Source organism: Ceratosolen solmsi, unplaced genomic scaffold (assembly GCF_000503995.2).
Source record: "Ceratosolen solmsi marchali unplaced genomic scaffold, CerSol_1.0 scaffold43, whole genome shotgun sequence".
NCBI lineage: Eukaryota > Metazoa > Arthropoda > Insecta > Hymenoptera > Agaonidae > Ceratosolen > Ceratosolen solmsi.
This window is the reverse complement of record NW_011948431.1, coordinates 1,638,765-1,665,042: the sequence shown is the minus strand read 5'-3', so window position 1 is coordinate 1,665,042 and position 26,278 is coordinate 1,638,765. Positions and strand designations below refer to the sequence as shown.

The 26,278-nt window shown below is 34.6% G+C and overlaps 2 protein-coding genes across 2 annotated transcripts in view; one reads left to right on the top strand and one right to left on the bottom strand.

Moving 5' to 3' along the window:
- Gsc (goosecoid homeobox) overlaps positions 1-5,491 on the top strand; it is an 11,852-nt gene extending 6,361 nt beyond the window's left edge. Inside the window, exon 4 of the mRNA XM_011502133.1 lies at positions 5,037-5,491. Within this exon, the coding sequence (XP_011500435.1) occupies positions 5,037-5,285 (249 nt within the window). The 3' untranslated portion in view covers positions 5,286-5,491. The remainder of the gene's footprint in view (positions 1-5,036) is intronic.
- A 3,397-nt stretch (positions 5,492-8,888) lies between these two features.
- On the bottom strand, positions 8,889-15,457 carry LOC105364245 (uncharacterized). The gene is made up of 8 exons (XM_011502132.1): positions 15,312-15,457; positions 14,016-14,241; positions 13,217-13,376; positions 12,464-12,779; positions 11,580-11,960; positions 10,817-11,243; positions 10,207-10,505; positions 8,889-9,711 (listed from the first exon to the last, which is right to left on the bottom strand). Exons 1-8 carry the CDS (start codon positions 15,455-15,457, stop codon positions 9,030-9,032), a joined length of 2,637 nt encoding a protein of 878 aa, XP_011500434.1. The 3' UTR covers positions 8,889-9,029.
- Positions 15,458-26,278: the final 10,821 nt, after the last annotated feature.

Sequence of the window (26,278 nt, the reverse complement as noted above, 5' to 3'; positions counted from 1 at the left end):
TTATTATTCACCATTTCACTCGGCACCTATTATCTACAGGAATGTTTATTACATTATCATATACAGAAATTTAGTAAATGTATAATTGCATATAAATTGATAAATAATATTTAATGTACGGTAGTTCTATCATACTATTTTAGACTGCGATAGAAGGTTTTGGCAGTGCCACGATTGGCATTGAAATTGATTACAAGTCGTATTCAATACATTGCTGCCCGATAATACAATCAAATATAATAAACAGTTAAGTACGTGACAATTTATTAAAATACAGGCAATGAGGAAGTCTGTAATATGAATTTCCATTTATATACATAACGTAAATTACACTGCATATTACAATTCTATTTAATTCTATGTAATTGAAAATTAAAATTTCCGTCAAAACAAACTATTTGATCATATCCTATTAAGATAATATTATAATTTAAAAGTTATAAGATTTTATCATTCAAAAAACAATATATCATTATTTTATTTGCCATAATTATGCAAAAACTTTTATTAATCATTGAATTACACCGTTTAAAATTTATTTTTATCAATAATCCATGTATAGAATACAAATTTTTTTCCCAATCATGAATCATATATTATATTTTTTATGCTAAAATCTCTAGTAATTTCAATATTATCTATAAATTCATGTTAAAATATCATTTATGAGTTTACAATAAATGTCACCTATACCATCATATAATTTCTTATCGAACAACGTTGAAAATATCATATTAATGCGTATTATGTGAAACTATTTTAATCGATGTTCTTTAATAAATAGCCTCGAAATAATTCATATAAATCATGATATTTTGACCTTAATTTATTATTTTTTCAAAATTTAATTATTACCAGTTTAAATTATATTTACAATTCAATGCATTGATTATAAATTTAAATTACGTCTTAATAAAACAGTATTAAACACTCTAAACTTATTTCAATTCGAGTTCTATACTAAAGTAAATTTTATAAAAAGTGAAGAAAAAAAAAAGATTATTGTATAATAAATAAAACGTTTTTCTATAAATATACGACCCATATTAGTCGTACATGTATTCATATTTATCTTTCCTACTTCCCTTGTTTCTGCACATGCGTGCACGGGCGCACGTACGCAGCTACGCGACCGACACGCGCGCGCGCAGGCATCGGTATGCTCATACTTATATATCGATATACAAATATGTAAACGCAAACACGCATACGCACCCACGCCTGCTGTACGTATCTACATACACGTATCCGTGGATCAACAATCGAAGACATATTGACGCAAGGCAGGTACAGCCGCGTAGGCCCAATCAAGGGTAAATAATGCGCGTGTATTGGTCGATTCCGTAAATGCTGATTCCCTCGGTATCGCAAGTAATTCGCGAGAGGAGGGGAGGGGGGGGGGCTTGGAACATTCAACCAAAAACGCATTAAATATCGACATTGCATTTACGAACGAAAGCGCGAGATGTGATCTCGTGCATACATAAGAAGACGCTCTTGGCACGACTCCTTTCGTACGTAACCTTATCGAGCTGAGACGAAGGATGAAAAGAGCGAGCTCACTTTCCCTCACTATTCTCCCTACATGCATATGTGAGGAAACTGGCTACACACTCGCTCGCGCCAATACACCGTGTCCGCCCCCATCCATGACTCCCATCGCCGCACTCGCATTTCCAAGCGAGGATTCTCCCAGCAGCCAAGACGAAAATCTCCTCATAGACCACCCATGTCTATTATATAAGTACCCAGTGGGCGCGATACGACCGAAAGAGAACGCGAGGTAAAAATCCCCTTTTCCTCGTTTTAGAAGAAGGTCTTTCAGACAACAAACACCTGGCATTAACCTGTCCCCTCCCCCTCCCGCGCCCTCGTCGCCCTCGACGTGCAGTCGGATCTTCGTCTCCCTTTCGTTTCTTCAGGGCCCCTCGGCGACTGTTTATTTAGCATTAGTAAGATGCGACTTCAAGTGTAGAGAATATAAGAAAATAGGAAAATCGTGTGGTGTCGAGTGGGACGCGGTTGTGTGCGCGTGCGCCCACGGGAATCTTAGACTAAGCAAAGATAAAGCGAAAATTTGAGGGAAAAATGGCCGCTTACGAGGGACCGAGATAACGCTGAGTCATTTGTAGATTTCGTGGAAAATTGGGAAATAAGTTATCGCGTGCGCTTTCGTGTCAGGTGGATTCGTAGGTAAATAGTAGCGGCCTGCCGCCGGAAGGAGAGGCACATCCACTTGAAGCGATTAAGGTTCATTTAAAGAAATTCGTACATAGCGTTAATGCAAGTGTGACTAACGAACGAGAGCCTTTCTTATCTTTGACTGGATTAATATTTATTTGTGAGCGTAATTTTTTATCGTCGACGTGTAATTAGAGAAATAGCAAATGTGCAAACTAATTTTTATGAATTAGCATTTGCATTTCACGGGGAGCTAATTGCATTAAAGGTATGTTAGGATGGAATGATTGTGGTACGTTCCAATGTCTTAATAAATATCAACGAAAGTGGAATTTATATTTTTGTAGAAAAATAATACAAGAATAGAGCGATTCAGTGCATGTTGAATAAAAATCACAATAGCCATTCGATTTAAACTGAAAAACTAATGTTTTATACACGATTAGTAAAAGTTACTTTTTCAAATCATAGAATCAATTAGCAAATGAATTAAGGAATTTAAGCGAGTGAGGAATTGAAAGTTATATAATGTTGAAAGAAGAGGAGAGCACGAGAATCGGAGAGAACGGTATAAATATTAAGTGTAGGGGTTGAAGATGAAAAAGAGCTTTCTTAATCTATTGTGAGGAGAACAATAACGATATTTACTCGTGTGGCAAACCTCGGTATCGATATACGAAAGTAGATTTGCACTGTGTATGTGTTTGCCACAAATAAACATTATCCGTCTATTAGAGTTTATGAATATCGTCGGTTGAGGCATTAATGAGAATCAAACACCCAAGTCCAAGCGATTGGAAAACCACATTTGATCGGAATCTGCTTTATCGATGCATCGACAAAAATAAAAGTCTCGATGCTATTCTTAAGTGTGCTATTCCGTAATGAGTAGAGTGGATTGTTCGCCATAAAGATTGTTCATTTTTACGATTTTGCAAATAATATTCAATTACTGTCATTTTCACCAACAGCTTACATAAAGTAAATAACAATTACAGCTCGGTACATATTTATTTTGCATCTATAATATCGTGAACATATCCGAAGCAAATATTATTTAATTTTAATCGTGATTTAATGTAAAGAGAAATTGTTATATTCGTTTAATCTACAAACCTACTATTATATGCTACTGGAATAATATCTTTCCATGTAAAATACACAAATTTTAACTTTTAATAATTTCATAACAATACTTTATTTTAACTCCATTCCATCATTCGATTAATTATTTCGAAATTAATATATCGTCAATAATTGCATTGCATGATTATCATCATAAATTAAAATAACGATAATAGTTTAATAACAAAATCGTTAAAAAAAAAAAAAAAAAAAAAAAGCAAAAAAAAAAAAAAAAAAGAAAAACTTCCTCAATTGCTTAATGAAAAACTTTATGTACTAACTATAGTTAAAATCATTTACTCTTCGCAATGTGGTTTTCGTAATAATAATAGTAGTTATTAATCACTATTGCGTTAGTTAGCCTTTATACTTTCGGATGCAGATAATAACTCGACAGTATGTAAAATAATTAGTGAAATAATTCTCAAACGAATGATTGTAATGATGGTAAACGAAATGAAATATGAGATAAGGAGCGGTCGATCTCGCGTAATTTGTCTCGTCAGAAAACCGGTAAATCAACACTATCGTTGCGAATTTGTACATTAGAAGTTCAAGGAGTGTATGGAACACTTGTCGTATTAAGATTAGTGAAACCCCATGCACATGAAGAACGGCCAAACTATTCGCATTAAAAAGTAAGTGTAAAAATTAAGTAGACGGCACTGTAAATCACACAAGGAGCGTAAATTTACGCAAAACCCGAACGCGCGCACGATAGTGTGGGGGCGCAGTTGTAAGTGATCCGTTTTCTCTTCACGCCTGTCCGAATCGATTTCTCAGTGGGGCCGGGGAACGAAAGCCGAGGCACGAGGCAACATCGCCGAGCCCGAGCCCTGGACCCCTTGGCATAATAATCGACTGGCTTCCCATTATGATCGAGCCTCTTCTGTCTCCTCGCGTGACCGATTTTCGCCCACTCTACCTCCTTCCCTCACCACCCATCCACAACCCCCTCCCACTATACCACTTTCTCGCTATATAGCTCCCTCGCTCTATCATCGCCTGTGTATGCGTGATTTGTACACTGCGTGATTTAGCTCTGACAATGACAGCCTATGAATCGCTCTTGACATACAGCCTGCGCTCTGGGCTTTTAGATCTTTCAACTAGCTTTCTCTTTTTCTCTTGTTCCTTCTTTTTTCTTTTCTTCTCTTTTTATGCTTGCCTATGTAATGACTTACTCCATATTAAGGCCGCGTATGATTTAATGTACCCTTCGAACGCACATTTAGGTACATTCTCATTTATATTTCATATGTTTAAGTTACAAAAAAAATTACGATCCTCTTTTTCATTCGTTCTTTCTTTCTTTCTTTCTTTCTTTCTTTCTTTCTTTGTCATAGTTATTTGTTTTACCTTATTATTAGATTGGATTTATTCGTTCACGTTCACTCATCTGCTCGATAAACAAAGTCTTTAAATACTGGATGGTCATAGTACCATATTACTTCGCAGAAAAAAATTTTCACTATTTTAATCGGGTTTACTTATTGTCTCGTCGTTGTTTTGGCATTTAAGGACATTTTATATAAATGAACTGATCTATCAGAGAGAGAGAGAGAGAGAGAGAGAGAGAGAGAGAGAGAGAAAGCTCGTTCGCGCTCTTCCTATTATACAAACGGCCGAGTATTATTCTCTTCGGGTGCTTAAATTAATTTTGACGATGTCGATGAGAACGTGAAGACTCACGTGCGGAAACGCTCGCGGAAACGCTCGTCCTGTTGCAGGTCTGGTTCAAGAATCGGCGGGCCAAGTGGCGCAAACAGAAACGCGAGGAGCAGGAGAGGCTGCGCAAACTGCAGATCGAGCAGCGTTCCCGGGGCGGCTCCGTGGAGGCAGTGGGCGTCAATAGTCTGCCCCATCTCGTCCCCGGCCGGCAGCAGAAGCAGCAGAACCATCATCAGCACCATCATCACCACCACCACCACCATCATATCGAACAGGACACGGACAGCTCGGACCTCGAGGTCGCGTAGTCTACACGGTATGGACGACGGGAGGCTCCCATGTGGTGCTGAGGGGACTCGGTCGGAGCTTTTTTCAGTCTGTGCGCTCGATTGACCTCGTCGTAGCTTGGCTATGCTGACCGAGGCTGGGAGGCTTTGAGATCCGCGATGGGTGCCGCTCCAGTCGTACTTCCCCGACACTGACACGTGCCTCCTCGGCTCCTCGTCTAATTCTCAGGCGGTTATTCCTATTGGCTGTCCGTCAATCGAACGAAATCATTTGTAATTACTGTATGTATTATTACGACTCCTTGGTTATTTAGACTCGTTCAACGTGGGCGATTTACTTGAATTTATTAGGATAATTAATAATAACTGTATAGCGTTGCCGATGTTTCAAATATTTCGTATTCGTATCATTTGAGCATTCAAATGCCTAAACTGGATAAATAGCGTTGGCGAAAGTATGTTTTAAGGTTGTTGACAAGTTTTTATCTTAACTGATAGATAATTAATAATGTAATTTCGCTTCGTAATATTATGGTGGCCATTGGATTTGTGAAGCCAAATGAAATCATGGATCCTTTTTTTAAGCAACATCGAATGTTTCTTTTTATCAGTTCCAGTACATCTTAAAGTATTTCATTGAGGGAAATTTTTTACCATGCCAACTTGCCGATATAAAATTTTGTGGTAGAAGTAAAATTGATTTTATTTAATGTGCAAGTTCGTTTAAGGAAGCCTTTATACGGAAAATTTAGCAAGTATTTCCAATCAAAATTGGAATATCATACCATTACATGTTTGATAATAATTGATGATACAAGCATTATGTTTTATAAAAACTTTGTATATTACGAATTTAAATAGAAATAAATAAATAAATAAATAAATAATAAGAATACAAAAATAATGTATAACAACAACAACAACAACAACAACAGCAACAACAGCAACAACAACAATAATAGTAATAACAATAGTAATAACAATAGTAATAACAATAGTATTAACAATAATAATAGTAATAATAGTAATAATAGTAATAATAGTAATAATAACAATAACAATAACAACAATAATAATAATAATAATAATAATAATAATAATAATAATAATAATAATAATAATAATAATAATAATAATAATAGTTGAGATTTGAAAACTTGTTGCTTCTCGGGAATATACGTATGATTTTAATAATCTATATAGTAACATTTATAAAAAAAATTCCTTTTTTTTGTTTCGTTTTTATTTATTTATTTTTCTTGTCTTTTTTTTTTTTTATTGTCTTTTTTTTTATTTTTTTTTATTTTAAATTAAACGTTTGTCAAGCGGTTTCGATTTACGGCATTTTTAAGGGCAAATGTGCGTAGTGTTTTGATGCTAGTTATGCTGTTCCCTCTGCATGAATATGATCTCTTGTTTATAATAAAAGAATAGAAAGTTGTAGGATTAGTACGAGCACAGCGAAAGAAATTCGTTAAATTCGACAATCGGCCATTTTTGCAAAAATTATGGAAAGAACATGTTTTCAACCTGTATTAAGCGACAACGTTTATTTTAGACTAATTAAGTATATCAAAGATGCAATATGCTGTTTGTACTATATAAGTTGTTTTTGTACTATATAATAACTACAAGGATTGCGAAACTGTTGAATTAAAGATTTTTATCGATGTGCAATTTTCGTTCGATCGAGTCATCCTGACCATGTAAATACGAATTAGATTGTAAATAATTTTTGTAAATACAATCGATGCTGAATGTGTATAAAAGAGTAAGTTATAGCGCGCGTGAGCTACTACCACACACGTGGTGTTGATTTTCTTATGGAACCAGTGGAGAATTATTTGAAAAAGGTGTATGAAGCAAGATCAGTGAAAAGTACAGCTTCTCTTTCAAGTATATTTCAATGAAAAAGATGTATTTAATAAATCGAACCAAATTCCACAATGACTTTATTTATCAAATACCCATGTCTTACTTGCACTTACCTCTCCATCCATCAGCAAACATCCAACAATTTCGCTTAAATAATCATATATTGCGTAGCATATCCGATAATGTCAATGAAAATTTATCCACCATTTCCAGTGGTAACTGCTCTTATGGAACGACACTCGGCACTTTCGTGTCAATATTCTGGATTTCCTAAGCTGCCATCTTGGCATTGGACGCACCGAGCGTGGAACTCGACAGCGGGATTTTCAAAGACGACAAAGCACTGGGCCGCCACCTGGTGAAATGGTGAAAGCAATCCAAATCCCCCCGAAAGTGACATTAACCTGGCTACTTCCCACGAGTCACCGAGTGAGATCGGGCCTCCTGGCTCCTCCAGCATCTCAAATCCTACGTCGAGCCAAGCCTGGCCCATCGTCCCGCTAATAGCTAAAGCGCAAAAGACGGGCGCTCATCCACCTTCGGGCACGGGACAGTCTGCGCTCGACTAGCCACGACAACCCCTTCGTCCGGGGCTTAGACCCGCGAGGGCATCCATGGAGTCGAGAGCCGGAGATCCTCGTGGGCGTCGGCACGCGCGCGCCCACCCGTCAAGAGCATAACGGAGCCCCCCGGAGCTCGAGCTTCCGGCTTTGGCGGCATTCGGTCCTCGTCCCGCCAAAGTGGATTACGCATTTGCCGCCAGAAGTCATTGTCGCTCAATGAGGTGCGAGGGGCCGCGGCTAATTTCCTTAAGGGCCAAAGAGGCTCGCGTACCTGCGACGAAGACGCGAGCGTTTAGCGGCCGAACAAAGGACGCTCTGCTTCCTTTTTGAATTGCCTCGAGTACGCGCTTCCTCCCATACCCCTCCACCTCATCATCCTCTAACATCACCGCCACCTCCTACCGCTAATATCCTTGCACTTTTTAATAGAACCGAGGGGCTTTTCGTCTTAGCTCGTGAGCGGTGGCTACCGAACCTACCCCGCAAGCACTTCAGATTTTGCCCTTAAACGACGCTTGCCGCGTTCTCACTTCTCTTCCCTACCGAATCCCAAGCCCAACTACGGATCATCGCTTCCTATTGTTTGCCAATGGATTATGCGAAAGCCATTGGCAGCGCAACGGTCATTATTACTTTACTTATGTATAATCAGTACTCTCTTTGACAATTTACTTGCTGGCTTTACCGGCCTATTAAGTGAGTGAGACGGTCAAATGTTAATCTAAGGCTCATTATGCGCCAATTGGATAAAAGCACATAGTCAATATACCTAAATCTGGTGGAGAAAAAATTAATTTTTTTACATAACGGATGATTATAGATAGTCCAAGTAAATTTCGCATTCTACATTGTGACAACATTTTATTATAAATCAGTGGAGTACAGCGAAAAAATTTATTAACTCAATTTTAAATGGACTATGTCGAATTGGTTTTCTGACCCTATAATTACATAATTACATCATAATTTATCCGAGCACGATGATTCCGCGGCCAATTATATTCTAATATTAGTCCCGCCTAATTCAATAAAATTACATGTTGAATAATGCTGTACGAACACGAATTGTTCTGCGCTTATGTACAACGTATCATTTGACCAATGAGATTCATAAGTAGTGGGAGGTGCAATGAACTGTTCGATTACGATAAACGATCGTCCTTAAATTGCGAGCTTAAATTTAAATTGCGAGCTTAAATTGCAAATCTTCTACCTCGGACGGAAATCACTCGACAGCGCAAAAATCTTGCGGATCCAGGACAACGGTGACTATCCTCTTTTCTAACTACTTTCTGGTCGCGACGAGTCGCCGAAAGTCAACGCCCGACTAATCCTCCTTCGGCAGCACGCAAATGGTTTTTATCTTGTCCTTGTTCTCGTCCAGCGAGAATGGCGACTTTCCGCCTCGTTTGCTCAATCTCCTCCTCTCTTTATCACCGGGGCAAGCGGGCTTGGGCTTAATGGCCCCGTAATTGCAGTTGACCTTGTTGCCGATCTCCCACCTCGAGCACTCGTCCATCTTGCTCGTGTCGACGACGTTGACGATCTCGATGGGCCGCAGTGAGAAGGGGCTGCACTCGACCGAGCCGATGACGAGGACGAGGCTGCTGACGAGGTCCCGGAAGCAAGCCGCCCTCAGAAGATAGGCCTTACCGTTACCGCACTTGAATACCGGCGGACCCCTGCTATACGCGTCGAAGATGTAGTACGCACCGCAGTGCTTGAACACCCCGAGGTTCGTGTCCTCGCAGTCGAGGATGACGAAGTTATGCCGCTGAAAGAGCAGCTCGAGCAAGTGCCACAGGCACTGGTTCATGTTGCTGTATAATCGGCCGCGTTTCGGCATCAGTACGTTCACGTCAAAGAGGATGGCGCCGATCTGGAACTGATCCGTCGGCATCTCCTTCCACGCATCCTCGTCGTTACTGTTGTCTTCGTCGTCATCGTCATCGACATTTTTATGTCTCTTGGCTAGTTTCGATATTTGCTCTCGTCGTTTGCCGTAGAATCTGAAAGCCAAAAAAATATGCTCGATGTCGATACGCTTAGCGCCCGATCAAACTCGATCATCTTGCACTCGTGCACTCGTGCACTCGTAGAACGTGCTCTTTCCGAAGAATTGGGACATTTATTTATTCTACGTATTGTGGGACGCCGATTGGTCGAGTTAAGGCAATGCGAACGTATTAGCTGACGATAATGATGGGATGACTAACCGAATTATCAATATATGAGAATTATCAATGAGTGTGATGAAAAAAGATTAAAATTGCACAAATTTACGTGCATTAACAATAGTAAAGGCCAATATACCAACTCGAAGCTCACCCATTGTGATAATCATTTATACAACAATGAGTTTGTTAAAATAAAAATTTCCAATCTCTGCAAGGTACACCAGACGATTTAATAACGCATTTATCTTTAGCTGCTCGCTCGTCTAATTCGCTATTAAAAGGAACTTAATTCTATAAAATCGATAGATCGCTATAAACGATGCTTACCTATCACCCCAAATTAAAATGGCCTTTAAGGAATCAGCGGACCAGTACTCCGGAGCGTTTATCAAGCTCATTCCGGCACAGACGACGTAACAAGCCCTCGACTGCTTATTACGATTTTCCGAATCAAACAGTTCATCCGTAATGTGGATGTTACTCCAAAGTACGTAAAGCCGACGAGGTTCGAGCACTTCAAATTCATGCCACTTGCGCTTTTTGCACGCACTTTTCGAACCCGTGACATTCAGCCAAACAATCTTCATATCTTGGAGCCATCGTGGCTTTTCAATTTTATCAACAAACTAAATAATAAAATGTAATTTTAGGAATAATACTTGAGCTTTGGAAAATATTTCAATTTTAGTTCGATCTATTATCAAACGGTAATGACGAAATTTTTAAATTCATCGATAGATAATAACAAACTTATTGACTTTTATTTGAATAATATGAGCAAAGGGGGCAGATATATATATATATATATATATATATATATATATGTACAAGGCTCTCGAATAATACAGAATTTGCATAAAAATTAACATTAAATGATGTGAAATTTTGAACGTGAAATTAAAATCTATCGAAATTTACTTTTTCATTAAATTTTTACCTCTTGTGCTCGCTGATCGATGCTCGACTCTAATGAATTATCACAGGGTTTGGACGACAATTCTTTATAAGGTTCGAATAAGCACGCGTCACTTTTCTTTTTCTCCACGAAATGGGGTTTCGGCTTATCCGGTCCACGTAAGTATAGCTTGATATTATAAATTTTACAAGAATGATAAATCAATTGGTAAATTTGAACCGAGAAGTAATTGTATTCCCGCGCGCACATGTCCAAGTCTTCCAATTTATAAGCGTAAGCTCGTACAATTAAAATCATTATATGCCTTTTGAGAGCATCTTTTGTGCAAAATTTCATTATGCTCGCATAGCCGTCATCGCTCCATAATCCATATTTATCGCAACAATAGGAATTATAAAGATACCAAAACAAGCCGTCCTGCCAAAAAGCCACCGAGAACCTCGTTGTCCTTAAATTCATTGTAATTCCATTAAGTCACCACTCTATTATAAAGATTGTTCAACATATCGAAATATATGTTCTTCCATATGAAATTTTTCCATATGAAATTTATAATTATTAATGACAATGATAAAAATATGAATTTCATAAAGCAATATTAATTATTCTTTTTGATAAATCTCCACGTTTATATAGAAACGCACATATTTACCGACAGAGCAGTGTAATAACAAAGCAAACTTTTTCAAGTCCACGTGTAAAAAAAAAAATAATAATAAATCAATAAATAAATAAATAAATAATAAAAACAAAAGCAAAAAATAGAGAAAACCAAGTAGCTTACTTTAGGATACAATTGGTATAGTGATCATCCAATTTATCAAACCACTGTTCGAGCCTTCTAGTATGTTTATGCACCGGCACTTTGAGATTATCCTTAATGGTTTCGCTGCCAAATTTACACTTCATTAAGGTCGTTTTATGCCTTTGAATTATTTCCTTCTTCACTAACGATTCCTCAAAGTAATCAAACGTTACATCTCGGATAATGGGGATGTCTTTGATCTCGTGAACTAATTGGATTTCCACGTCGTACATATAATTATAAACGAGAATATCATCGAATCTCTGATTTGGCTTGGTATTGAGGTAACCGGTATAAACAAACATCTTCCAAGCATGATCGTAAATATAATCGATGTTTGCACTCCAAACATACTTATACCTAAGAGAATATCGTTGGGTAATCGATTTTATTTCATTATTATAGATTTCAAAGATAATATGGCAATTAACATAAAATTCTTAAATATTATTATTATTATTATTATTATTATTATTATTATTATTATTATTGTTGTTGATTATTGATTATTATTATTATTATTATTGATTATTGATTATTGATTATTGATTATTGGGTTATTGATTATTATTATTATTATTATTAGTATTATTATTATATAACGAACGATTGAATTTCGCGTAATTATGAAAAAAAAAAAAAAGAAAGAAAGAAAGAAAAACAACAAATTATTTCGCAGCTTATGCAATAACAAAATTACTCTATGCCCGACCTATTTCATTATTAATTATTTAACAACATTCATCTGATTGAATGAAAAATTATCGTCACTATGTAATATCGAGTACGGAGTGAATTATCAATTCCACCGACAAATAATTCTTATTGCTCAAATTTCTCCAAGTGCGATAAGTATTATTTACCTCAGCTGCGTCTTCACCAGCAAGGCAACGATATTTTGAAATAAGCAAAATTTCCAAGTTCTCGCGCGGACTCGTTGTAACTCTTCCAAATGCATCCCAACCATTCCTCGCAAGCAGAGATTAGCATAAGACCGATTCATCTCGCCGCAATCTAATTCGTAAACTATACAATCACCGTCGACCAAGGCGATGCGTTCGCCGCAGGCCCGATCGATCATTACCGGATCATACGATGTTACACGAGTAGTTGGTATTCTTGCGTGGATCAGCTCCTTCTTATGCGCCAATTCTTCCAATTTTTCGTCCTCGCTGGATTCTAATCAAGCATGGCAATGGACAATGGGTAGGAAACGTTAATGTAAGCATAAGAAGTCGAATTCTAATTGAAAATTACACCGCCCCCCCCCCCATTGATTCATTATCATTCGGTACATTTGAATATTAATATATTACATGAGCGTAGGATTATTATTGATATTATGAAACATTAAAATATTTATATTTCAAGTCTCACGTAAGTCTACTCGCTATGGAAATCTCAATGAACGATGCTAAAACATATTATTAGTACTAAAGTAGTTGTTTTGCAGAGAGAAACATTGAGAATAATTATGAGAAATAAGCTATGAAATAAATTAAATAAATAGGATTTCAATTATTAATTTAAGAAATAATAGAAAAATTCCTTATAATACTCAATATCGATCCTATGTAATAATAATTATAATATGTGCTATAACGATTTGTTCCAACCAGGTGATTGGATTGCCTCAATTTCACACGGTGTAGCTCCAATCTTTTTCATCTTTAATTTCCGTTCTTGAATCTTCTTTTCTTTCACCACGTCGCGTACTAAACATGGTGCAATTTTCGGCCACTCGAAAGGCGGAGGATGTGGAGTGCAATCATTGTACTGCAATACAACTACAATTCAGTAAAAAACAATTAAAGGACATACGTTTGTTGATTTAGATAAGACTTGCAAATGATTAGTAAAGGCTGGCCTTTACTAATATAGCCTTCTTACAATCCTTAGATATAATAAAATGTTCGATAAAAATAAATAGCAATGGATTTGTTTGTTTATTAAGTATTTTTATATCAAATAACTGATAAGTCACTAATGAATTATAAAAAAGTAATTCTTACCGAGCATAACAATGTTAATGAAATTTATTATATTATGAATATAAATTATTAGTATTGATTTTTTCTAGATGATACTCTAGATACTCCAAAATTTCCTTTTTTTTTTCTTCTTCGTGTAATACGAGATTTTATTTATAAATACTGAATAGTTAAAATGGAAAAGAAACGTTTTAAAAAATTTACGTATAATACAATTTGTAGAAAACTGATTAGTTAAACGTAAAATGGAAAATCCATTCGTTACCCAGGAATCGATAGTCATTTTTATTTTAATGAAATGGAGCTTTCTGCCACTTTAAAAATATTTCTTTAGGAAACAAAAAATTTGTTATTTAAAAGAACGGTATAATTGAATGGAAAATGTGTTTAGTAAAGTAGGGGGTAAGACGCATAGATATCAAACCTTGTGAAAACCACGTATGTCATCCCATATTCTCGTTCTTGGCATTCTGCTTTCGGAATACCGCTTACCCTTTTCATTAAGTAAATTCAACTTAAGACATTTCGACATTGCCGGTATTTCCATTTGGGACAGCGATAATGAATTCTTGTCTTTTTGCATCATGTGATAAAACTCGCCATATGTTTCCCTTTCATCATCTGCCCTTCTTTTTGCCTCGTCGATAAATCTATAAAATTTCCATCGAATCCAGAATCCATAATTTCGTAAATATCGAACGAAAAAAATTTAATTTTAATATTAACACAATATATTTATGCAATTGTTGTAAAGACCATTGTAGTCGTAATGCAGACATATTCGTACATAAATATGCTATTATAATTAAATTAATTAAGATATTATAATTAAATTCGTTATTCCAATACGTGCTACACATAATCCAAATACTGAGACTTTTACACTCGCAGGCCATTGTTGTTATGAAAAGATTTTATAATATTTAGATTTCTATAATAATTTAATCGTATATAATTTTAATTTAAAGAATTTCAGCAAAACGAGTAAACAAAAATTATACTCGTAATATGGGATAATTTAATATTTTAGAAAAACAGTATTTTTCAATTCAGGAATTCCCTATAGAATAATTTTAACAGAGATATTTTTTACGGTTTCTTTTCAATTGAATAATTTAAAAATATTTTTAAATGATAATATAATATTTTTAAAAAGTAAACATTTTAAATAGAATTTCAAGTGTTTCAAATGAATGTTTACACGAAGTATGAAAATACATGGTAAGAGTGAGTGAGCCAGTAAAGTATTTAATAATAAAGTGCGTTATGATGAATTTTTTGAGTTTTTGTATAAAGAATTAAGAATTTTATCAACCGTGTAACTTTATTCTTAATATTTTTCTGTTTTATAAATAGACTCTATTTATATATAAATTTTTCTTTCAACTGAAGCATATATATAATTAAATGTAATAATTAATAGAATGGTAATAAAGGTAAGAATGTTTATTGCTTCACTAATATATTTATGCACAAAAAATAACTAGTATATAATACTATGTTATAAATAATTTATATAAATAAATATTATGTTTAAATAAATGACTTAAATTAATTTGAATTCTTCGAATAGTTGTAAATTTTCATTCAAAGAAAGAAGAAAGAGAAAAGCTATTTTGACTATACGTGCTTCCTAACGTAACCTAACCAATACCTTGTATTTATATCCAAACATAATCATTTAATAATTACATTATTAAACAAATATTATTCCATTTACTTTTTCATATATATCTGCCATAGTGGTTTCTTCTTACAAATCCACTTTGGTGGCTTTACGAAGATTTTGGGTTTGGAATAATTACATTCATCGCAATCGTAGTCTTCGCTACTAAAATATTCTTGATCCTCTTCTTCAAAACTCATTGTGCGCTAATTTTTCTTCAAAGATATTTATCGAGTAATAAGTGAGCTTTTGAACTTAAATTTTCACTTTAAAATTTGAAATTAAAATTGTAACTGAAAATGTTTACATTTTTTATTTTTTGTTATTGTTGTTGTTGGTAAGATCCAAAGTTTATATTTTTTAGGTTACCGAAATGTTTTAAATATAAAACAAATGACTTTTATACCCTAGTTTTTATAAAAATTAAATTAAAAATTATATAATGTAATAATTACAAAAAATTAATTATAATATTATTTTCAATTTACCATTATGAGTTTCGTAATCACAATAATCTTGTGGTTTATTTTGCAATTAAATATTTAAAACGTACTTACACCATACGAATATTAATTCTGAAGGTAAGTGAATATATATATATATATATATATATATATATATATATATATATATTGTTATTGTAATTGTAAGATGAGGTTGCTACTTAGTAGCGTTACTGAATTATTAGTTTCGTTCATTTTGACGGTGAAAGCTTAAGAAAATTTCTCTAGGCCGGGCTGCAAAACATCGAATGTCTCACGTATAAAAGAGCGATGAGTGCTCAGGAGGTGTCTGATGTACGGGAAGAGTTGGGTCGGTGGGTGGCAGACAACGTCGGCGGTGACCGGGGTACGGCGACCGGTGAATGAAGAAGGGGCGCCGGGGCAGGGTAGGAGGAGGAGGTGGAGGAGGTGGAGGAGGTGGAGGAGGTGGAGGAGAAAAGTACAGACCGTGGAGCTGTCGTTGCGGGGTGCCTTGCGATTTTCTAATTATTTTCCAGTGGTTAGGTAGTGAGCGAAGCCGTAAATGTCCAGGCAATCTCGGCTCCACGAGCGAAGCCCCCGAGTGACGCAAGATTTTCAAAGTGTTTATAAAATTACAGCGATTCACGATGGAAATAATGTGAAGCCCCATTCGTGAGCGAGCGAGCGAGCGAGAGAGTGAAAGAGAGAGAGAGAGAGAGAGAGAGAGAGAGAGCATGACCGAGAAAAGGATAGAGAAGGTCGTTTTTTGTTCTCCCTCCCCAGCACTCTGGGCATTCAAATCATTATTGGATTTGGGAATCCAGTTAGTGCACGCGGCGTTGATAAAATCAAGAGGGCCTGTTCTTCTGACGCTCAAATCATGAAATTTGGGGTGTGTATTCGAATTAGCTGTAAGCATGTTGTTCCGCACAATTTTGAACGAGAGCGTAAGTTAATATAGTATGGTGATTGAGACATTGTAGTTTTTAAACGCATAGTAATCTCCTTTCTCTTCTTGTCTTTTCTATTTGGAAACTAAGTAGAGAGTTCGGATACAATTAGACAGTGAGTTTAACGTAATAATGTAGTGGTTAGACATTCGGAAGTATTTATTGGTTTCTGGTCGATTTCAAATGAATTCTATTTAATGCCATTGTAATGATTTATTAAGATAAGATACATAAATTACCAACATTAATGCACTTAGAGTCCCCTCGTTATTTAAAAATGAATACATTTCTATATTCTAACCTTTAACGTGATTATCAAAGTATTATTGTTATTTATAATAAGGGAATCAATTTGAAATATCACGAAAATTAAGGGAATTAATTAACATTTATCAAATTTAGTAAGAAATATTTATTTCAACAATTTATCATATATAATATATTGGCGAAAAAAATTATATTTCCGTTTATTACATATGATCTTATTACTTGTTTTTTTTTTTTTTTTTTTTTTTTTTTTTTTAATGATATTAGATAACTCGTTTTATTGATGAACCGAAAACAAAATCATGATTTTTTATTGAAATAGAAATAGAATATTTCTTTTCATACTTCATTCAATATTTCGTTAAAATAGTGAAGACATAATAAATACTATTTGGATCGTTGATTATACTAAACTAGTCGATATAATAATTGTATTTTTATATTAAGACGTATTCAATGCGTTAAAAAAATATCTATAAGGAGAAAGTTTAAGAAATTTATTCTAGTTATAAACTACAATTTCATTTTTTCAATGGAATTCAGATTAGAAACGAATTACCTATATTTAGTATATATTATTTCATTATATGACAATAACAATTTTAAATCATAGAATGTCAAAGTAAAATCAAAATTATTCCCTTTTGTTTAAAAAATTTCTATCTACCAAACTCTTCAAGAAGTTTGATAAGTATGAGCCTTTACGATTTAATAGAAATAATTCATTAATTGTCGCTTGTCAACATGAACGTCTAACTATACTCTTAAGTTTAAGGAAGCAAATACTTTTACACATTTCCCAATAAATAATATTTCTTGAGCAGTAATGGATAAATTTATTTAAAAGCTTCATTGGAATACGTTTTACAAAATGCAAATATAATTACAAAATACACATACACATTATATAATATAGTGTTAATTGCGAAATTTTTGTAAATCCTATAATACCCCCCATAATGTTACATTATTATATTTTATTATATATAATATATTATTATAAATTATAATAAAGCTTACAGCAACAAATTACAACAATAAATTATAGTGAGCAATTACAAAATAAAACAAACTTTATTATTATTATTATTATTATTATTATTATTATTATATAACAAGTAGATACGTGTAGTAGAAGAAGATAGTATTATCGTTAAATTAATATTATATCGAGTGATATGACTACGTTCGTAATAGGAGCATTTTCCAAGACCTCTGGCTCTCGGAAATTTATAATCCTCCTAGTTCTCGAATTTTTATAAACACTTGATTCCCGAAATTCTCGAAACTTCCAAAGTTATATTCTCAAACGTTCTGCAATGTTTTCCGCATAGCAACAGCTATGCATTGTTGCCAGCTAACTTAGCTGCCGCGTGGATATTTAAAGCAAGCAAATCACGAGACGAGTCAGTCGGTTTTCAATCATTGACGCAGTCAGTCATGCTATTCATCCATCAGGGGCTACTGAGACAGTAAACTACTCATCACACACTCTCAAGGTACCGCCACCGTAGAGGGAAGACGCGTCAATTGTCCTGCGCTGCAAGATAAAGGTGTTGACACTATCTCCTTCGTATCAAGAAAATGACAGAGTACAATCAACATAACATCGCATACTCATATCAAGGAGTATGCACGATTCATAGCTGATCCTTGTAAACTCAGCGACAACATCGTCACCATCAACAAGTAGTATTCGCGATGGTAAACCATTCACCACAGGATCAGGTCAAGGCTGCTGTATGTCTGTGAGTATAACACATCAGTATCAGTTCGTAGCAACTAAATCGTCGCGATTGAATATAGTGTTATACCCTTCCATCACATAAATCCAACACATCTATGATACTGTAATTGTAATTAAACCATATTTAATGAAGAAGCGCAAACAAGCATTAAACTAAATCCCTTCCACTAATGTCATTCCCAAGCATCCGCTAGGATGGACGGTAAATTATTATAAATCTATCGAAATATTGACAGTCGGAGCCAGAAAATCAAGCATTTCCGAACATTTGGTCCTTCGAGCCGGATCGTGGAAGGTAGTGCATCGCACCAGTACCGTGCACACGCGCTACTTCGAAAATTCAACGGTTACATTTTCATCACTGCATACTATGCAACAGGTCGCAATAACATAAGGAGCATCCGGATATTTATAACCTCTGCCATCTTTCTGCAGTGCGAGCCAACAATATCATGGCATCGAAGGATAACATGAAAGGTAAGGACACTAAAAATCCTAGAAAATCCAGAATTCAGGAGAGTGCCGAACCAACAGATTTACCCGATGATCTTAAGGAAAAGGCAAAAACTCAATGGTTTCGCATCGCATTAATGAAGGAATTGGCTAAGGAATATGAGTCATCAGAATGCGACATCTCACTAGATAAACTTAATGATGCATTGTCACAAGTCGAGGAGCTGCACAAGGTCTGTCACAAGGATCATGCGCACATGCGCGTACTTTATGAAGAATGTCCGTGAAAAAAGGAATTCGTAGAATACAAGAGGACACGAAAAATTATCACTAAACTTCGCCAAGCCTCCAAGAGAGAATTCCCAAGTTTTTAGGAAAGCAAGAGGACTGGAACGAGTTTCGCGATCTCTTCAATTCATTGATTATAGACAACGATAACATTAACGAGCTCGTAAAGCTCTATCACCTCTGTGTCGCAATACAAGGTCCAGCAGTGCATTGAATTTATGAACTCTCACTGACAAAAGAATCTCTTGTCACAGCTTGGGAGCTGCTAACAGCGCATTACGACAGCAAACTGTTAAAAATCGAAGCATGTTTCAGCCTTTCGAGCCTTCACCAATTTAAACCCAATTACTGGAGGCACAGCCGATTTGAAAAAACTCATCAACATCACCGGACAAGCAATGAAACAGCTAAAGGCATTGGGAGTCATTGAAGAGCTCGGGAGTTACATCTCTGTATACCTGGTCTCTGAACGGCTCGATTATGTCGTATCTCTAACGTCTCGGCTGAGGATGCTAAAACAGATTGAGTCAATAGCAGATGAACCTAGAGTCGCAATAAGGCACAATTCTCATAGTCATAGTGAAAAATCCTCAGGTAATTAAATCATCTGGATAATGCGAGTCACTTGCGCGCAAATGCTCCTCCAAAAAAACATCACGTTACAATGTGTAAAAAAAAAACACAAAATTCAAGATAATGTCAGTGTTAGAGGGACACTATCTGACAAATAACTACGGACTCTGCTTCACGAAGAAAACAACAAAGCAGAATCCACTCAAGCCAGTAGTTGAAACCCCGTCATCCAGATGGGATTGATGATGCAACCATCGACATACATGTTCATTCCACCATATCATTGCTTGCCACTGCCATGGCCATAAAACGGTCGAAAACTACTAACGCACAAGTTCGTCTCCTCATTGACCTCTCAGGCTCTGAGCTTTGATTTCGCGTTCGAGAACCGCATCAAACAACTCTACATTCCTAGAAAAAGTTCAATCCTTCATATTCAACAAAAACCGTATGATTACTTATACTTATAGCTTGAATGATGTTTTATTTCAGCTCTTTTATATATGAATATTTAATCCAACATAATGAGCTGTTTCCCAAGATCGGCTCCAAAACATCGTAAATTACATCAATTTTTTAATGTTGGATCAATTTTAATGTTTTCATACATTTTTATTATGATAAAAAAAAAATTGTAATAAACCATTAAATAATAATGTAGAGAAAAAAAATTAAAATGTCAAAATTATATTTAATTATGTTAGTTAAAAATTTCATTAAAATATGAATTGAGTCTTTATTAAAAATATATCAATTGAATAAAAATGTCAACAACAACAACAACAACAACAACAACAACAACAACATATTTATTATTTGATATTGATAAAAGTAATGGATATCCAATGTATATAGACAATAAAAATTGGAAATTATTACACTGTGTAATGGTAAATTTTAGACTATTTAAAAAAAAATATTATTAATCGAAGCACTCTCATTTATTTGATTTAATGTCTTCTTTAAATTCATTATGTATAATGACTAAACACATTACGTGCAAATTAGTATTGTAATTAATTTTTTATGGTTTTTGTTTTATGGTTAGAAATTCAAATATTCACATTTGGCCTTTCCATTTAGATTAACGATCGGTAGGCTGGTTTTAAATTAAAATATATGTAACTAATAATACTATAATGAAACAGCAATACATCAATTAGCCTATTTGTATACTTTACTAAGTAATAACAGATAGTTAAAGCTGAAAATTTGCAAGAAAAACTTTTAGCAAAATTGAGTAAGTAGTAGTAACCAGTCAGCAAACTTACCTCAGCCATAACAAGATGAAAGGAAATCAATGAATAGAGCACAAGTGCTTATAAAAGTCACTGAAATCTTAATGAAATAGTTACCTAGGAAAGGTCAGATAGTACGTGATTACTGGCCGAATTTTGTTTTCCATTGAAGAAGGACGGTAAATCTAAGCAGCATGAATAAACAATTGGATCCCTTTGGCATTTATCTCCTATATTTGGCTTTATCTATGGAAGAAGTTTCTTTCATTATTTTAGGGCTCTCTATTGTCCATTTGGAATTTTAATTTTTATTGACATACTTACGTTTGCGAATGAGAGATTAAAATTTATTAATTATGTTAATTATTTAATTATTATTTGAGAGCTTCATAAATACACGCACATACGGAAATGTACTTTTTTTTTTTATGTGTAAGTTAAATAAAAGTAATTGCATTATTACATCTTTAGAATTATTTTATACTTATGTTTTTCATTGGTTTTAAAGAAAGTCGTTGAACACACTAATAGTAATAATTTTACTCGACATGATTACAACGAGAGAGAGAGATTATTTATAGAGATAATATGACCTATAGAGAAAATGATATTGTCTGTATTAAAATAGCTTTCAAGTGTCATTAATAATAATTTTCCGAAAATTAAGAATTCATTATTATTTAGAAGAAATGGAAAATTCAACCGTCAAATAAGAATTTAAAAATAAAAATAGTAAAAATATTCGTCGTTAATGGTAATTTATATCTCGCTACTGTTCTTTTTAAAAAATAATTACAGTAAAGAAATGTTTTGAATTTCCTATAATATATATATATAGATTTGGGGTAGGGAGAGAGGGAGGGGGGGGGGCGTAAAAGAAGTGATAAATTAATTTTCATTGTATTATTGTTGCCTGTGATAGATACTCTTTTTGCCAATACAGAATATCATAGAAAATTGATTAATAACCGTTCATTATTATCGTGGTTTTTTTTCTTGATTGACTCATAAGCGCAAACTCCAGGCTTTAATTAATTTTTCTCCATTTCTACTTTTTTTTTTAATTATTATTATTATTACTATTATTACTATTGTTATTGTTATTGTTATTGTTATTGTTATTGTTGTTATTATTAATATTATTATTATTATTATTATTATTATTATTATTTTATTATATTTTTTCATTCGTTGTAAATAAACGATAAATATCTCTGCTTTGACATTTTACGTTATATCAATTTTAATTAGTAAATTCAAGCACATATTTTTTTAACCGGTTAATTTGAAGTGCATCGCTCGTTTTGCTCTATTTGTTTAAATACTCAAAAAATAATGCAATATTATTTATAGATAAGGAATGGTTTATTATAAAATGGCGAATCGATTATTAGGGAGACATTCGTATGGGATGATTATTTCAATGGCTACGCTAACGTCTAATGAGCATTACTCATCTGTAGTACCAATACAATTTATCAAGCCTATTGCCAATCTACCGGAGCATTTGTCAAAATATAGCGAGATTTTTAAATCTTCCAACGTGCCACAAACCTCCCGATATATTCGTTCGGAAGCCCCATTGTCTCGATAAACACAAGCCCCTACAATATTTCAATTTGAACTTCAATAAGTTTTTTTATTGTTTAAAGCCGTGCCGCGTTACAATGGACTATTAATGTTTGGATCACCATCGTCGCGACTAACCTCTACCATCAATACGAATTTTCTTCTACCTAATGTAACAAGAACGTTGGTCCACTAGCCATAAACCATTTATCGAAGCGGGTGAGCTTTGTTTTTGTTATGAATTGGTAATTGCCATGATCGCGATGATCATTAGCGCCGATAATAGTCATATGTAATTATCCGCGTATTTAGATAGGTCAATCATCACGGCAATGCTAGCAGAAAATAACACACGGAGGCCATAATTGATGAATAGGCGACCCCAAAGCGAGCGAGAGCACGCGCATCTCGAAAACTTTGGCCTCCGATTGAAATATTAGTTGGGAAGATAATATGGCCAGGCACACACACCCTGCTTTATGAATAATCGCTGTGTCTGAGAGAGAGATAGAGAGAGAGAGAGAGAGAGAGTGTGTGTGTGTGTGTGTGTGTGTGCGGAGAGTAAACAGTGCATTACATGAGCATCAAGGCAGAAAACCGTAGCCCACGGCGGCTGGCGTCCCGCGCTTGCCTATCGATACACCCGGGGCCGCGGCGCCCCGACCAATCCAATTAATTTTACTTTAATTGGCCGCAACGGCACGCGTCTGTTATTGTTTTTACGGGCCGCGAGCTGCGGCCCTCGCCGCCAACGACGACGTTTCATAGGTCTTCGCAACGACTCGACGTCCTCCAAGAGTCAAGCCGCAACTTTGGATTACCATACGTACGGCTCTTTAGCAGCGAGGAAATCGGAAAACTGCGATGGACCAGTTACTTATTGAACGAGGATGGTAGGGCTTTTATCGGGCCATTATAACCCCAGTGCCTCTCATTTGCAGTGAAGAGGGATTGTGGAATTTCAAATTTGAAAAACTTAGTGATCGGCCAATTGGCCAAATATTTATCACAAGGATAATAAATATTGGCATAAGCAGCTTGTCACTCGTTTTTCATTAAATTCCTGAGAAAACGCTTTGGCTCCTTCGAGCTTAACCGTTGATTTATTCTTAGTCTGTAAAAGCCGCCCTTTAAACCCATTAGCCGCAATACCCATTCATTATCAATTACATATGGGATATGGGCGGATTCGTCAACAACACGAATAAAGTTTATTTTTCGACTAATAATATATAACTATTGACGAGGATGTTTCATGAACAAAAAAAAAAAAAAAAAAAAAAAAAACCCATAATATCAATTTATAATATAAGAGCCGAGGCATCGATTGCTCTCGTTGCTTTCACGGAACTTCACGGAAATTGAGAAAGACAACAACTGGAACAACAAGTCATAGGGAATAAAATGAAGTATTAGGCGAGTGGGTGGGAGAGACTCGGATTTCGTTGCACGATGTAAGAGGAATTTATCAAAACGAAATTCGAGGTAGATGGCGCCGCAGCAGTACATTGATACATCCAAGGGCGACAAGCAGTTGAAGGAAAGGGCGCGGGCTTCCCCCACTCCGATGTCCCCCACCCTTCATCAACCGTCACACTTATCCTCGCGCCGAGATAAAACTTGTGTCTTGATATTTATATTTTCCTTTTGTTCGAGTTGGTACTTTTTTTCCCCTTTCTTTCTTAAATTATGTATTTGATAATTGGAGGTTGACATTAGTTATTATAAACATTTATATCGAATGCTTATACGTCATAATGCATGTACACTTATGATTGACGACTAATCTCGACGTAAGTGATTTCGAATCAAAAAGATCGTCTGCTTGATTGATTGATTGATCGTATTAAGCATCAACATTGTCTAGAATATTATTTAACGACAATTACCATGATGATATAATCATACAATTGTGTCGATATTATTTGATCAATGATCAATGATTAATTATATATAATTTATGGTCAAAATGAAGGAGCTCTGTAACTTACTATATCAATACAGAAAATTATTGAGATAAAATAGCCGCGTTATTATCCTAATAAATCATGTATTAGATTCACAATTACTTTGAAAATTATTGTTTTATTAATTATCATTACATTTTATATGCTAATAAACGGCTTTCGAATTTTATATCGCATATTTCGCAAATGATAAAACTTAATGCAAGAAGCTTTCATACTATTCCATTTAATTCGCCTTGTGTGCATAATAATATTTGCCAATGTATCGAAAAAAACTAATTCTAGATTCTAATATTCATTAAAAGTACTTGACACACGATCGTTTAGCCAGTAGAATAATTTTTTCGAAGAGAATTTTTATTATAATTACACGGCATCTTTTGTTTTGTTTTGTTTGTTTTTTTTTTTTTTTTTTTTTTTTTTTTTATTAGTTGCCACAAACATAAAGTACAGCTAAATATATGAGCAATTTATTGTAGTATTTTGTTTAAATATTGATTAATTTTGGCAAATTTTTATGTTATTTCAAAAGGTTTTAAAATTGTCAATTTCTTAAAAAATAGTTAATTACAATAATAAAGTTATTTGCTTGAAAGCATCCAACAATTCTTTCTGATAAATGTATACATTTATTGCTATTAAATACATAAATAATCATGTTTTATTGAAGAAGCAAAAATGTGAAATCATGCATAAAGTGGCCGTATTGCTTTTCCGATCAAATATATTAGTCAAAAGGAATTTAGCATTGCTAAAATTTATTGCATAAAATGCTCATTAAATATTAATGTAATTTTATATATTGAAGAATATTTAAAAATTCTTCTCCATCATTAAGCGCACATTTAATTGACATTGAATACATTATTAATCGAGATTGATGATATGCTGGGTTTTAACTTTTTTTTATTTTTTTTTTATTTTGATTTTATTTTTATTTACGTCCTTAAACAGAGGCCATTATAGAAAGAAAAAAAAGAAAGAAAATGAACGAAAGAGAGAAATAAAGAAAAAGAAACGGATGAACAAGAAGTATTATCGTAAGTATTAAACGTTAAGTTTGCTCAACGTATGTTGATATTGAATATTAATAAAAAAAAGTTATTGATATTATGGGTAACACGAACTGATCAATATTTATAAAGGATATCATTATTTTAGCATTTTTTAATGCTCTCGCAAAACTCGAAGAGAGCGAAGCGAATAAATATACCGAATAAGAAGAAAAAATACAGTTACTTAAATATTCTTCATTCGAGTAAATCTTACTTCGACTTTCATCATCATCTTATATTCAACGTTACTTCATCCCCCATTCAAGAAGTGCAGCTCGCCGTCAAAATAAATACTCCGCGCTCGGGAAGCTCAGGAAACTTAAACTCGTAGCTGTCCTTTGCCATGCAAACTTTCCCCGATTCGAAACGATAATATGCGTATAATACAGAGTCGAGCGACAAAACGTCCCCAGGAGAAAGATTTTTACATCGCGGCGGTTGGCTTCATAA

Bases quoted from the DNA above. Each gene is read 5' to 3' on its own strand.
- LOC105364245 (XM_011502132.1), bottom strand. From the start codon at position 15,457: ATGAGTTTTGAAGAAGAGGATCAAGAATATTTTAGTAGCGAAGACTAC. The intron at 13,377-14,015 runs GTTTGATATCTA...GTTGTATTGCAG, and splicing joins ACATACGTGGTTTTCACAAG to TACAATGATTGCACTCCACA. The intron at 10,506-10,816 runs GTAAAAATTTAA...TTTATTATTTAG, and splicing joins TCGATCAGCGAGCACAAGAG to TTTGTTGATAAAATTGAAAA.